General features: G+C 39.9%; 1 protein-coding gene across 3 annotated transcripts in view; it reads right to left on the reverse strand.

Annotated features, from left to right (window-relative positions):
• Nucleotides 1-1989: 1989 nt before the first annotated feature.
• The window catches only part of MTHFD1L (methylenetetrahydrofolate dehydrogenase (NADP+ dependent) 1 like), a 157486-nt gene continuing 143142 nt past the window's right edge, over nt 1990-16333 (reverse strand). For all 3 annotated transcript variants that reach the window (XM_074896561.1, XM_074896562.1, XM_074896563.1), the window contains 2 exons: nt 8526-8634; nt 1990-4853 (listed from right to left, as the gene is read on the reverse strand). In XM_074896561.1, the coding sequence (XP_074752662.1) occupies nt 8545-8634 (90 nt within the window). In that variant the 3' untranslated portion in view covers nt 1990-4853; nt 8526-8544. The remainder of the gene's footprint in view (nt 4854-8525; nt 8635-16333) is intronic.

A 16333-nucleotide genomic window follows, 5' to 3' on the forward strand; every position in this document is an offset into this window, starting at 1 on the left:
TTCAGCTGACTGAAAGCCACGTAGGAGCTGGTCTGCTGCCACAAGTCAGACATGAGGCTTGCTTCTCCCCTTTCAGATTTTGCTTTAAGCCTTTTGGCAAAAAGGAAACTGGAAGGAGACATCCTAAATTGAGTGGCATAGTTATGTCATGCATAGAATACATGTTTGGTACAAATACAGCTGTAATTTTTTTTTTGAGAATAAACTGTGTGTGATGGGAACACGCAGGTGCTGTGTTCCATGTGCAGAAAACAGACTGTGTCCTGAAAAGCTGAGTCGTCTTTGGCATTTGGAATCTAACTTTGACCAGATGTTGATGGTGGCTGAGTTGTGATACCATGATGGGAATTGTCCAGTGGGAAACAACTTATCTTTTAAAATGTAAAACTTAAACCTTGATTTAGTGTCTTGCATAGAAGTGAGCATGACTTGTGTTTGATACATTGTTTTTTATTAGTATTCTGCATAGAAAATTTCTTATGGTGTGTGGGTATTTGGGCTCTGTGCTTCCTCAGCACTTTTTCTCCTAGCATCACATAGATGTGCAGAACAGTTTACCTTGGAAGGGACCTGGAGATCACACAGTGCAGGGTGGACTTACTTTAAAAGGTTCTTCAGGGTCTTGTCTGGTTGAGCCTATGCTGGCATATAAAAGTCTAGCTCTACCCAATCACTACTTACAGGTTTAAAAAGCTTACTTGAGGAGCAAATATTGAAGATTTTACATAAAAACTGCATGCACTCCTCATGCTTGTGTATATGTAATGTATTACACTCAAGTGTATGGAGCAAGGAACTATTATTATAACCACACTTGCAGAAATATTTGAATTTAGCTTACTTTACATAAACACTCTGGCCTTAAACCCACAGGGTATGGCAACATGTATAGCACAGCAGTCCTGTTCTCAGGAGCAAATGCTTGAAGGTACTGTCAGTGTTTCCATTTTAACCCTCTTGAGCTTGGCCTTAACGTTTTTCTCTGAAATATTTTCTCAAAAGAATATTCTATGAAAAAATGCATGTTAAAAGGGGTGAAACCAGTTGCCTTCCCTCCCCACCCCAGTAAGTCAGTGGAGAGAGCCTCCCCCTGGCTCCAGTGCTTGCCTTGGCTAGTTGGGTGGCCATCAGCAGGGCAGACCTAAGTACCTCCTGGAGCATAAGCCTCGTGTGTGAGACCTGTTATGTACGGGTGAGTTCCTCACTGGAACACTGTAGAGAAGCAAAGCTGTTTGTTTGGAAGCCTAGTCAGGAGAAGCATGTTAAAAACCCAGTATTAATCCAAATCATATGGTTAAGACTTCATTTCATTATTTAGAAAACATGAGCAATGTCCAGTATGTGCCTGAAATGCTCAATTTCTTCCCCTACCCCTCTTCCCACCTATTCATTTTATTTATTCCTGTTCCTGGGATGCTTTCTGCTGTGTTACGGTTCAATTGATTTAACAGACCATAGTTCCTGAAGTTTTTGCACTGCTTGTGTTTAAACCCCACCCCAAAAAGCTCACAGATATATATTCTTGTATCCAATACTGCTTAGCACAAATCCAGCTGCTAACCAAGAAGTGGAAAGTATCCAACTGACCCAGCCTTTCACACCAGGGACCATAGGCAACAGCAAGGTATGTTGGGACCAGAACAGAATGTCAGCCTGGTGTGTCCCTCCCCAAACACAAATCAACCTCAAAAGGACTGTACTGATAGAGAAGATCCTGTGGATGGCCCTCTGGTCCATGGCCCTTTGTGGCAACAACCAAGGACCAACTACATTCCTGGCTTCCTGGGACCCAGGAAAAGAGCCTCAAGCCTTGCTCGCATCTGGCACTTGACCAGGACATGGCTGAGCTCCCTTCCTTCCTTGGTGGAGTTGTGTTTAGCTGGAGACAGGGGCATGACATGTGTCTTATGTGGAATAACAAAAAAAAAAAGTCACTATTTAAAGTGACAAGATGGTAGATGGAGAACAATATTAAATAACGGATGTTCTTTATTAATGAAGTCAGACTGGAGACAGGCACCACTTGTGCAAACTGAACATCAGTACACATACACTTTATTTTCATGGCAACTGAAATTCTGGGATTTGCATTTTTAAATACAAATGAAGAAGCCTTTTGTATGTAGTCTGAAGTATTTCAATGTCATTACAGAAGTAGTTCAGCAGTAGCAATAGCAAAGTATTCAGTCACTACAAAAAGCAGATCTTCTGACAATAAACAACTGTATGGTTCTTAACATGCTTTTGTAAATGCAGGGATAAGTATGGCAAGCTGCCTTATAAAGCTGTGGTTCTGCCATGACACAAAATGTTTCAGGGCAGATGCAAAGACAAAGAAGTCCCACACTTGCAATTGCATCCATGTAACAACAAGCGACACACCTACTAATAACGCTTACTCGAAACAGTTTTCGTTTTAAACCCTTCTTGACCGCCAGGGTGGTCCCAGGGAACGTACTGTGGCAGTTTCTGCAGCTCAGCTGATGGCCAACAGCTCAATCCCCTTTGGATCATGAGACAGAATCTGCACAGCAGTGTGGATTATTTTTAACAAATCTTCTACTAAAATGTAAAACGAAGGACCAAAAATGTAATAGCTCAAGAAGTTTGCAGATAATTGGTAAGATAGGGTGGGGAAAATTACAGGATATTTGCCAACTCTCAACTGAGTTGGAAGGGTGTTTTAGGGAGATGCTGATGGGGTCACATAAAGAGTCCCAGTGTGCGTGGCCTGAAGGGACAATATGGAGACCACACTGTATCAGGTGTGTGAGTATCAAGCAGCAGTTTGAAGTAACTTCTAAAACTTGTTGCTCAGACATCCATATCCATATGGAACCTTCCCAGGTGGCCAGCTAGCGCCACGTTTAGTATCCCGCACAGTGGCTGATGGTAAGGCGCGGTTACGGTTTTCTGAATTTCTCTGGACAAGACGGAAGGAAAAACTAACTTCCTTTTCTTGTAGGGATACTACTAGGAAAACTGGGGCTGGAAACCACACTTATTTTCTCCCAGAAGTCTTTGGCTTTTTCTAGGCTAGATATCTCAGTGTGTGTGCAAGACTAAATTAAAACACATTATGTGTATGAATAGCATGGTTGTATTTTGGGGCACAATTAATAGAAAACATCAGAAATCTCTCTCCCCAGTAGCTGTGAGAGCCACATTTGAATCGTACTTTCTACTGATCGTGTTTGTCCTGCCCCAGTATAATTAAAGCATCCACAGCCTAGGCTGTTACAAGCTCTATCATCTAATCAGGCTGAAATATCAAATATCTCTATTTTTACACTTAAATTTATCTTCACACCAATCCTCTTGGTGCTGGGGGACCACACTATGAATAGAATAGCTCTGAAATGCAGTCAGCAGACATTTCTGTGCTAGGTCCAGGGAAGGCACAGATAATTATTTTAATTGCCCCCAGTTTGCTCTTCTGTCCATAATTATAGTTTAAAGTTTATAAATAACAAAGCATGATCTTAAAAACTAAAACAAACCCCTCCACTACAGCACAGTTCCTGAGATAATTAAGTCTCCAAATGTGACTGTGTAGAAGGGAACCAAAACTCCATTGCAGAAGCCCATAACATACAGATGTGCGTAAGCAGAGCAAAGCGACAGGATGGAAAACATCACCAGGAAAATAAACTCTCTCATCATTATTTCACTGCTTTTTACCTAAAAAAACAATAGTCTATTGTCTTAATTCAACCTATTGTTCTGTTTCATTTTTTGTTATTGAAGGAACCAACAGTCAGTGAGAGTTTCCTGAGGAGCAGCAGCTTTAAAAGCTAAATGCAATATCCTGTGCCTAAGGCTTGTTTTGCTGCAGATTGAGGAAGAACCAAACAAGGTAAGTTACTGAGGTAAATTAAAGCACACGGTTTAGGATTTACCTTGTTTGAATACCCCCTTCAAAAAGAAACACACTCCAGTTTTACAAGTATGGTGGTTAAAACTTGCAAAATGAAGGAGAACAAAGCTCTGCCCTGTCGCATCCTTACTTGATGGACTAACTCTGTAGTTACTGGGCATGGTGTACTGCCAGGAACAGGACGAGAAAAGCTCTAGGTCGGGAGCCAGCACAGCAGGAGGCTCCATAAGCCAGGAACAGGAGCAAGACAGGGCTTCAGAAGGAGCAGTGCCCTCTCTGAACCACCAGCTTCACCACAAGCAGCACACAATCAGTTGGACAGCCTGTAACATACGCTTTGGATAGAGACACCTACGGATATGAGACAGCTATGGCTTAAGTGTTTCAAAAGGTCTTTGCCCAACAAGGAAACAAATTATATATCAAAAACCTTTTACAAAATACATGTTCTGTTCTTTCTCTGCTTAATATCTTCCTTGCTTGAAGCTTGGCTGTTGCCCAAATGCATCCAGAGCAACACTTGATGATAACTCAAAAATGTGCAGTTAATCTGTGTGTAGTTTCAGCTCCTGAATTCCAGGAGTGAAAGCGTATTTTTCAGAGAGAAATAGGTTTGATCATGCTTATGCAAGCTTTTAGATGGCCGAGATAAAGGAAATACTTCTGTAAACTCTTCTGAGAAACGATGAAAACTAAGGTGAAAAATTTCTGTCTTTTTAATGTCATTTTATCCACAAATAAGCATAAGTCCCAGCAGAGAGCTTCCTGCACTACAGTGAGAAAAACTTTAGCTTGTTTTTTTTTTTTTTAACTTTACAGCTATATTTCATCATAAAAAATAGTTTGAAGAAAGAGTAAACTTTTGCTCTTTGGTCTATCTTGACATTCCTCCAGAGACACATAACAGGAATATTTCAGACTCATTTTTGTCTCCTTGCAGGAAACAGGAAAGTTGCAGTTCTTAATTTCCAGGCTTCTGAAATGAGAAAGATAAAGAATTTATGCATTGAAACAAGACACACCTTTTCTTTCTTTAAAGAAAAAAAAATAGAAGCATCACAACCTAAAAGCAGTGTTTTACTGAAATTAAGTATTTTTGCATTAACCGTAACAAACAAAAGTGTTTAGTTATGCCACATGCACCTCCCATTTATTTATTTGCGTAACTCTACTAGGTGAGAAACAAAAATCAGTACTCATATTCCAGTAAAATATGGACTTTAGACTCTACTTAATTGTAGTAATTGCTGCTGACTGAAACCTAGCACTGTGGAATGAGACTAAAAAGTCAGATTTCTGTTTCATAGGACCAGTTTTGTGGATGTAAAGGAAAAGTCTTCAGACATCTTCTATCCATATATGAATGAATTTAAGATGAAAACATCTATCAAGTAGTTTGCAATTTAAAGACATCAGTTTCATTGTCCTCCCCTCACAGGCTTCTTTACAGCCATGAAAATGCTCACTGTCAGAGCTCTGGGATTCCTCTCACATTCAGAAAAGTTCTGAGAGTGGCAAGATAGCCGTGTTGTGTATTACAATCATTCTGATGCTCTGCCAGTTTTGAACAGGAGACAAGTGTAAGAATATATCTGCAACTGTGGACAGGCATGGCCTTACAAAGTCACAACCAACCAAGGAAAACATCAACCCAAACACCCAAAGCCAAACTGGCACAATAAGAGCAGGCACCTGCTGCTGATGATTAAATCAGAGAGATCCTCAGAGCTCACAAGGGTCCTTAGCGGACTTTACTTTTGCAGAGTGGGTCAGGTTTATAAATTATCCTTACTGTGCAAATGATACCCTTTTTTTTTTTAATACTTATTCCTACTGGCAGACTTGTCTCCATGTAAGTCTTATTCTGACTGGTGTTATCTACAGAGAGCTCCTAAAGAAATAATTTCAACTTTTAGTGTATAAACTGGGCGGTATAATTTAAATAGGATGGTGGCCAGTGATGAACTAGCCAGATTTCCTTTGGGTTCATGTCCAGGTATCAATGTTTCAGTTTTTTAGTAGAGCATGTTGTCCCTACTAGCTCCTACATGTTTTGTGTATTAGCTATCTGTCAAAAGAAAAAAACAGAGATTACTTTTTTTGCTTGTATGACTTTTTAGAGTATATTCTAATGACCGGTATTCTGCAAATTTTTGTGACAACTAGCATCTGCTTCATTAACACAGTGAAGTGATGGAGAAACATCAGAGAGGCTAACAACATCCAGTGTCTCAGCTCAGAAAGAGCCCCACACAGCTACCCTAGCAGCAGGAACTTTTGCCTGTATCTCTTTCACAAGACTCATGAAGCCAGGCAGTGCAGAGGAGAACACAAACTGCACACTAAAACAACGGTTCTCAGCTCTGCACGCATGTTTATAATGTAACATCTGCAGCTCTTCCACAAATCTCTAGATGTTTTTCAATTACCACATCTTAAAGATTTGAATCAGTCCTAATGAGTTGGCACAATATCGTATTACCAGAAATTTTACATTGTACAATAAAACCCTAAGAAAATAATTCAAGCCAAGCTGAAAAAAAAGTAAAATCCCTCGATCTGCCCTCATAGAAACAAACCCACAAATACCTCAAAGCATAGTATCAGCTACAGTGTGGGTTGACTTCAGTGAATATGTGAAAGCAAAGAGTAATACTAAACTTCTCTATAGAAAGCTGGGAGTAAGGATTATATGGGCATATTGTTTCTTTATTCAAAATGAGAAATGTACAAATCTAACACATGAACTGGGTGAATTTTAGAGCTCATGAACACTGACTACCTTGTATAGTTCTCAATGGGTATTACAGTACTCTCAAGGTATTTATTTAGATTGTCAGAGGTAGGAACGCAGGTGAGTATGTGCCTATATTGAGGAAAAATAGATATGATCAAGCTGTTTTTTCTTTAAAAGGCTTAAACTTACTGATTCATCTGACTAATGCCAGCAATAGCTCCCTAATGAAATTAAAATTATTTACTAACAGTTGGATATATACACTATTTTCTACCTGACTATTATGTTTTTGTGACTTTGTTAGCATTTCTTTTTATATCTGAGAAAACACCATCACTGATTAAAAGCCAAGTTTAACATTTTCATTTCATGCACAACTTCAAATGAAAGACCTTCACAGTTGGAACAGAGTATTTAATCTGCTTAATCATCATTGTTCTTCAAAACTCACCAATGCATGGTTTGGATGGATTTGTGTAAGACTAGGCAGTAAACACCCAACTGAGCAGGTGATGTGAATCTGGATATAGATTTTTACATTAGGATTCTACAGTCATTTCAACTGATTCATAAGTAATTATATCACTGACACATGATGAATCAATATGTATGCATGAAGCCATCAGACATATAATGCATATCAGTAACAAGAACAGGATATGTGCCAAGAAGCGGTATGCAAAGCACTTCCCAACAACAGAATAGTCCATGATTGTTTGTGTATAAGCTAGTAATTACCTGCGCATGCTGGTTAACTTTCAAGCTAACTGCTTTTCACTTGATCAGTACACATGAAATGGCAGAATCTGCTCTCACCAGATGTTATGTGAATGCTGTGACATTCAAGTATGGGCAAGTGAACAGTTAATCTGGTCTGAACAGTGATCTTGTTGGGTTGTGCAAACCTCTCCCCACCTCCAAACTACCCGTTAAAACACAGAATCAGAAAATGAAAGCTGTTTCTCTCGAACTAGAGTAGGCAAGGATTGCTAGATCAGGACTGAAGCTCCTGGGCCTATCCATCTCAAAGCTGTGGCCAATCTGGGGTCCCATTGTATTAGCTCGCAGAAATATTGTTCTGGGTAAAAGTAACCATTTCAGTCTCCAGACTGATTTACTGGGAGAAGGGAGAGAGTCCCATCACAGCCATGCACGCTTTGTTTCAGTCAGGGTTACATCCTCTCTTACTGCACTTATGCTACAAGGTTAAAAGGGAGTAGTATGGAATATTTTCATGACAACTTGGATTTTTAAGAGAGGAACATATGCTACACAAAATTAAAGCAGGACACCGAGAAGATTAAGTGCTTAGAGAAGGGAAGGAGGTGGCAGGGGAACTGGGAGAGAAAAGGGAGAGAACACAGCATGAAAAACAGACAGTCTAAGAGGACAGATTTGTATTCTTGAAATGCTTATTACCATTTGAGAGAGATGACAGCAATCAGGAAAAAAACCAAAGCAAAGCAAAGCTCATGACCAAGCTGAGAAACATCTCCCCTGATATCTAGGTAACGACAGAAACATGCTGCCACATGAGAATAATATCAGAGATGAACTAGATTATTTATTTTGAGGCGAGTAACATGACATGATTTCTTGACTGACTTTTTCCATAGCCAAGAGTGGTACAACTGTAGACCCAGTTCCTCCTCATGCCAAACTGACAGAGCCAGGAAATCCAAAAGGCACCATCAGTGTACACCAGCAAAGTGCCAGCCACCATGCAGTAAACAAGAAACCCATGTGATAAAGTGCACATCTATGAAATATTCCCTCAAACCCCCCCAAACTGTGTGAAATCCTCAATGAAACTAGGGCCTAGATAAACTCCTGACAACCTTTTTTATATACATATTAGAGACAAACATCCTCCTCCAAGCTGAAACAGGAAAATAGAGGCTGTTGACTGACCTGAATTTGCACGTCACACTCAAAACAATCCTTTCACTTGCTCTGTGATGGGGTCAAGGTCAATGTCATAGAAGCATGGCCTTGTTGGCAGTCCTGGCATGGTGCTCATCTGTGGGGACAATAAAACAAAGTTAAACTCCTGCACCTGTAAGCAGATAATCACTCCACCCATGTAAACTTTAGATTAAGAGAAAGGCTGGATTGTTCATCATGGACTCAACTGCAGATGTGATCTTCACCACATTTTTTGTTTCAAATGTCAAGTTCGGTACTTTCTCAATTAATTTTTAAGTGCATGCTTCTAAAAGACAGGAAAGAGAAAATGCAAGCCACAAAATGCAGGCTAGCACAGCAACCTAAGAATAAACTCCTTAAAAAAATGAAGATACTTTGGGACTTATTTGTTCCTCAGAATATTTATCCAGAACATTTATCCATTTATATCTACTGCAAAAAAATAACACAGCAAAGGGCAAGGACATAATTGCCTGAATTCACCTGGTCATATGAATGTGTTGAACTCAGACCTCTCCCACAGAAAACCAGAATATAGGAGCAGAATTAATTGCAACACTTTCATCACTGATTACTTAATGTAAGGAACAAATTGAAATAGTTCAGCTAAACATACATGGATTGTAGCTGAATCCTAATTTAGTAGTTAGAATTAGCAGGTTGAGATATGAAGCTAAAGCTACACAATTATCTCAAACTATGCATAATTAAGATCCTGATCTAGCATAAGACACCACCATCTGCATACTTTTAAACATGTAAATAGTTTCATGGACATAAATTACACAGTCAGCTACAGCTCTGCTTATACTACTTATACTATTATTTACAATTGGCATTTCAGCAGCATTAAAGACATGTGGGTGATGTGGAAATCTTGAAGTGCTGGTGCACAATAGCTTAAGCCACTTTAAATCAGAGGTACCCCAGCTTCTCACCTCCCCTGCCTCAGGACTTCCCCCCTTCTCCCTTGTGAAGGAGATGTCTGCAGAGCAGGTTCAGCAGAATAATGCTGTTTTTTCGATCTGCTTCATCTTCACCCATTTCAGCACCTTGAGCCAGGGAAGGGCTTTCCCATCTCCGATGCCAGCACTAGCACAGGGTAAAGGCTGCAACTGTGGGGCAGTTTTAAGGCAGGACCAGTTTGAATCACCGAACTACTTTGGATTCACAACCTAAGTCTTCCTAAGATGACAGTTAGAAGCCCTGAATATCTCACCATATTTCCACTAATTCAAGGCACTCTGAAAATAGTAATTGGGCTTAAGGACTCCATAAACCCTTTTGATATCTTAACCTCAGAGGTGGAGGATAGCCCTGCTATATTAGGCCCTATATTAATACCCAAAGAGATGAAATACCTTACAATCTCTGGAAACAAACCTGGAGTTGAACTTAGCTTGACTGTTTGTTGGCTAAGAGCCTTTAAGCATTAAAACTTATTTAATAGATGCTAGATTTTGAGGAAAAAAAATTTAGCTGGGGCAAGTCAGCAGAGCTCATTAAAGCTGGTGGTTAACCTGACCCCAGAAGGTAACCTTCAAACATGGCCATGTAGAAAAAATTGTACACTTGCTTGAGTACCAGAAACACTCCAAATAACCTACAGAAAGGGTCAGATTAGGGTATGTTTTCATGATGGGAGCTGAAAACCATTGCTGAAAGGGGACAGTTTCACAGGAGTAGCCAGAGCGTGTCATGGCCAGCCATTACCTCCCAGCAGAGAGCACAGGGCTGGGCAGCTTCCTCCCTCTGTCCTCCCTAATTCCCCAAGGAGCACAGCTCAAATACAGTGTTTTCTCTGGCCAAAGGCAAGCACTAACAGGCTAATTGGCCTCAAAAGAGGAAAAATACATGCCCACCAGCCTAGCTCCTCCAGAGAGCCAGATTTACGGGCCCTTCTTGGGCTGGAGCAGGCTGTATTTCTCTATGTCAACCTGTTCTGCTGCATATTCAGTGATGGAGTTAGCATCTCCCCTATGCTCCAGCTTCATTCCAAATGCTTGTGTAATGTTTCCATCGTGGGAATACAACCAAACTGTAAGATCTCTCTACCACAGTCCCAGCTCTGCTGTCATTTCAGAGGTTAATCCCACATTAGGAAGGGGAAAAGGAGCTCCAGGAGTTCAGCATTGGTGCAGCCATCACCTCATTTGAGATCTAGCTCTGAGAAAAAACAATGCAGTGAGCTTTTCTAGTGGACTCAGTACATTTCCTCTGTTTTTAAATATAGTCCTTCCTGATCTTTTGTTATTGCATGCAGCAGGATTAAAACCCAAAACTGACAGTTTGCATTGAACAAACCCTACCACTGATTGCATGACATCATTTTATTGGCTGACATTACCCTGGTATCTTGGCTAAGTACTAAAACACCTTGTTACTATTCTTTATCCATACTAGTTGGACTACTACATCATTAGGGTTACTCAATTATTTTCTGTCTCAGATTCATCCCAGTTTCTGAGTTAATGCTTGACAAGAAACTGCACTAATGAATTACATCTCACTGGGAGGGGAATGAACAAATTGCCAAAGACAACTTTCTGTGTATGGCAGTTCTACATCTGAAAGTAAACTCCCAAATTCCAGGTCGTCGTCCCCTCCCCCTTTTTTTTAAAAAAAGAAATATATCTACAAGCTTGGCCAGTCTTCATTTTCCCTCTGTAATAAAAACAAGAATCGGTTTAGGGGAGTTATTTTTTTAAAAAGAAATGTTAAAAAAAGGTCCTACATGTGTTTTGGATTTTTTTTTTTTTTCATAGGCCCAGTTCTACACTGGTGTAACTCCACTGTATTAACTAATGGAAATCTATTACATCTATAAAATGTGAATATCAACCCAGTATATTGCCATTTCAGGGAATACAACTATTCTCATATTGAAAATTTAAGTCAACAAAAGGGAATGAGTTCATCTGAATTAAAACTACTGCTGCGTAAAATGAAGTACAAGGCAAAAAAAACGCACAGAGGAAACACTTTGGGACAAATACCTATGTGAATTACAGAGTGAAAATAAAACATGTCCTGTCATTTTCCCCATGGCCCAGACTTCCAAACAGGCAAGGCCACGTAGATTTACGATCATTTCTCTCCGCTCTCATTATTTGGACACACAGAGGTAACATGCAGCAGAATCTATCCCTTTTTCATTACTTCAAGGTCAATAGGAGGAGATGGCTGGCTGGCTGAGGAGATTACTACCGATTATACCCTTTCCAGCCCTCCATTTCTTTCCTGCAGCCAAAAAGGCAGGAGGAAAAAGAGGGTTCAGTCAGTTGCAAGGCTGAATCGAGGCTTCAGCTGACTGGCTTTCCACACGGCTGTGGGCTCTGAATGATCCTCTTCCCTCTCACTGTTTTCCATGATGCTGAATGAAGGCATTAAGTGAGCAAGCTCACAGGTTGGCCTTATGTCCAGCAGGCATGACCCAGAAGCATCCTTCTCCCCACCTTAAGCAACTGGAGCCTGGATTTCTGTGCACAGAGCCGGGGATGCTAACCTGCTCCTCAGCTGCAGCACACACTGTACCTGCACAGCAGCCGACAGACTACCTCCGCCTCTCCAAGGCTTTCTGAGAAAACTACTTACTCAAATTACTTCTAAAACTTGAAAAAAGGAGAATGAACAATGAAAGAGAAAATACGCCTAAAACATTAATCACTTAGGTAACTGGCAAGTATGTACAGCATGAAAAAAACCCACAGAAATTTACAGCCAGACAGCAGCTTGCTAGACATTTCATACAATATACACCCTCTATATATTGCACAGAGATCAGCACAACTCTCCACTCTAATATAATAATATTTGGGTTATAGATTGGTAGCTATGCAACATCACACAGCCTAGCTGTGAGAAAAGAGCAGGGTAAGAAGCAGTGAATGACAAACACATTATCCACTTAAGACCACGAACTGAATGTAGGTAGCTGAAATAATCAGTACTTAATTTGACCAAAACTGTTACTACCACACTTCCCCTAGGAGAAGGAATATATAATGCATAAACTTTGCACCTTAAGACAATGCAATTCATATGAATGCTTTATGCGGGGTCAGAAAGAGTTTTTACGAAGAATTCATCCAGTTGCTGCCTATAATATATCATTTAGGAATTAATAGGCACTAGTTTTATAGGAACTCACTGTAATCAACCATTTTCTTCACAAACTGTGCAACTGTCTACACATCCATGGGAGCAAATCAACTGTAGAAAGACGATGTGAAAATACAGTGCCTATTTATTACTATGGCACTCTATGTTTAGGAGGCAAAAGCAGGAGGTCTTAGAGTCAGCTACCCTGAGGGTCATTTATGCTTCTGGAAATCCGCAACTGGTGCAAGATAAAAGACAATTTTAGTTAAGAAAGCCTGAAGGCTACTGTTATTTATACTAGGCATTTATGATCTTCCAGAAGTTTACTTACATGACTAAACAAAAAAACCCATAAGGAGCTTCCTTACAGAAGGAGGATGCCAATTATTTTTAAGGAAGCTATAGGAAAGTGCTGTTCTACACCCTCTCCAAGAACACATCCACTGTCACTGCAAGAGTGACTAAGTTGAGTTTCACTGGAGTTTCATTTAAATTACAGTTATGTGTTGACTTGTAATTTTAGTTGGCCATAAGGTCTATGTTGTGTAGTTGCACAGTCAAGCAGTAAGACTCTGCTAGCTGGGATTTTTATGGTCCCAAGAGGAACTATGTTGCTTAGCTTCTATCTATTTTTTTCATTTATCTATATGAAACTATCACGACCTGAGATCACCTTAACTGGGTTAGCGCAATGGCATGATTTACAAAACAGACAGTCCTGAGGGCTACATCCAACTCATGTATAGTGTCTTTTCCACCTATAACACAAGATGTGTCTGTTTTACAGGCATAACATGATTGCTAAATAGAGAAAGAAAACCAGAGGAATCTGTACTTACACAAAGTAGGGAAAATAGACAATTAGAAGATACAAAAAAAAAAAAATCAGTAAACAGGTTATTGAGGAAACCTCCCTATTCTGTGGCTTATAGAGCTAATGCTGCATTTGACAAAAGGTACAAATAATTCACATTATCTAATTGTATCCTTTTCTTAATTAAACAAGTTAAGACAACACACAACCATTTCAAACTTGAAATACTGCAGAAAACAGATGCCTTTTCTCAAGAGAATCTAGCATACACAGGACTGCGGATAACTCCTCAATAAAATCTGATGGGGTGAATTGCACATCCCACACTCCCTCAGCAAGAAACAATACAAGAGGAAACTCAAGAGATTTATAAATAGCACTGTAAACCTGCATGCATTATGTTCAACGTGCCAGAACTTGTTGGAATCCTGAGGCGCAGCACGAAGTAGCTACACTTCAGGGTTTCAGTAATGTTTCCTAGTGTGAGTTAGAGCTCTGACAGACAGTTCACTACCAGAAAGTTGCTCCCCTGCAGTGCATCTGTCACTCTCAACAGATGCGAAGCTGAAAGGAAGAGCTTTCCTTCCTTCTTCTGAAGAAATCCCTCCAGGTCTTCAACCTTGTCTGTCAGGTTACTTCCACTGACACCTGTGGTGCTGGCCATGCACTGGAAGCTGGCACCAGGGGAATTGCAATCCATGGAGTGGGAGAGAGAGATTAACAGTCGCCTCACTGCACTGTATGACTGGAGAAGTGAGTGCCGATCCTATTACTGGATGCCTTAAGGTCCCTGCACTCTCCATTTTAAACCTATACTGCAAAATTTTTCATGAGACTATCCATGCAAGGAGGGTAAGTGGTAAGACTACAGCACTCTGAAGCATGTGACTGTGCATACGCTTAAAATAAGTGGCCACCTATTTTATCTTCAAACTGGACTGTCCTACACTGGCACTCAGTGTGCACTGAAGAGCAAAGCTAGTGCACAAAAATTAGGCAGCATATCCTAAGTATCTCCAGGATCAGCCTGTAGTTTGTTCCACAAAACTGGAAAATTCCACCACTCTGCAGAGATCTATCACTTTAGAGGTAGCTCATGTTTAGAATGATGGAAGAAAAAAAAATTTACATGAAAATGACAGAAAAGAATAATTAAGAGAACAGTATTGTTTGTTTTAATGAAAAGAAATACAATAGAATGAAATGGCCAAAACAAAATATGCACAATATAGTCCACACCCCACCCTGCCAGGTATTAGAGAGGGGAACACCACCATACTAAAGACTGAACTGATGCCCAAGTGAACTTTTACCACCTCCAAAAAGCAAACAAATCTCAAACTCTCACATTAGGAAAAGCAGATGCATAGTGGAGGCAAGCTGGGGCTTCCTTGGAAAAGTGTCAACCTTTAAAAACAAACTAATAAAATTAGCCCTGGAAATAGCAATAGTTTCCAAAAATCTACTTTAATAGCTACATAATGCTTAAAAACATATTATCTCATTATTTTTCATTGCCTGAAAATAACAAGGATTTCTAAAAGCAGCTAAGCAACGATCTTTAGTTAGTGTTTAAATAACGATTTACTTGGTAAGTTTTAATGAAAATTTGCCAAATCTGATGATAGCCAGAGGAAATAGGGAGAGTGAAGCTCCTATTTCCTTCTCAGGAAATCTTTAACAAAAAGGGATATTGTTGCAATGTATAAGAACAATCACAGTAAGAAACTCAACCACTAGCAGGTTTCAGGATGATCAAAATAATGTTTGAAAAGATGCTGATACTACCCTGACATATGCTTAGTATCTCTTGCAATAAACAGCTCTGTTTCACTGGTATGCTGACTGATATCAGGTGCAGAAGTCCATCTGTCATCAATTATTCTGTTATAATTGCCTCTTACTTTAATGTTTCCACATTCTTGGCAATTTTTCGATTTTGTGAAAGAATTTACAATAACAAAATGCACGGACATTGCTCTTCTGCTACCAGCAGCTGGATGAAGTTATGCAAGTACTGAATATTGATTATACAATCCTAATTGACCTTGCTGCCAGGTGCTTTAGTGAGGCAGAATGAGCTTATGCCCTGTTACATTCTCTGAGGGATTACCAGGACACTCCAATTTGTTCATCTTGAGCAGAAATAGTCTGAATCCGAAAGCGATCTCCTGGGTACCATAAGGAAAAAAACAAAACCCACACAACAGTCCACATCTGTCCAGTACAGCTTTCGGAAAGACCTGTGAGTGCATATCCCAAAAGGAGCAGGGGGACGTGAGGAGTCGGTCAATGCTTGGTTGGCCAAGTTCTTTGTGAATGGGTAATACCACTGGAACTCAAATGTTTCTGTTAGTGGCAAGCTGAAGCACTGAAGACTCAGGAACAGCATTTTGCTAGTCGTTTAATAAAATATTTAGGCATAGATGCAATCTGTAAAAGAATCTGTAAAAGAATGAGCAATTTCCCCTCACAAGTAAAACACTTGTGAGTCACATATATGACTGCAGTTCCTCTCAGCAGAGTTATCTCAACTAATTTTCACCTTAGAATTTATAAAACCATACTTGAAGCAGAAGAAAATGGTCCTCATAACAACAGCATAATGGAATTAATATTTTAAATTTTACTCAAAAAATACATCTCTCTGGTATTAGTTCAAGTGTACTATTTTTTCATACCATCTACAACACAGCATGTTTCACAGGGTATTCACAGCTGTTTTCTGCTTTAGATAGGTTAATTTATAAACAAAATACTACAAAAATGAAAGCTACAAAAGCCAAACACACACACACACACCCCCCCCCATGCACCAACCCCAAAACAACCAGCCATGGAGGAGATAAAGGGGGAGAGAAAAAACGGGGCTGACTTG

Source organism: Athene noctua, chromosome 1, assembly GCF_965140245.1.
Source record: "Athene noctua chromosome 1, bAthNoc1.hap1.1, whole genome shotgun sequence".
Classification (NCBI taxonomy): domain Eukaryota; kingdom Metazoa; phylum Chordata; class Aves; order Strigiformes; family Strigidae; genus Athene; species Athene noctua.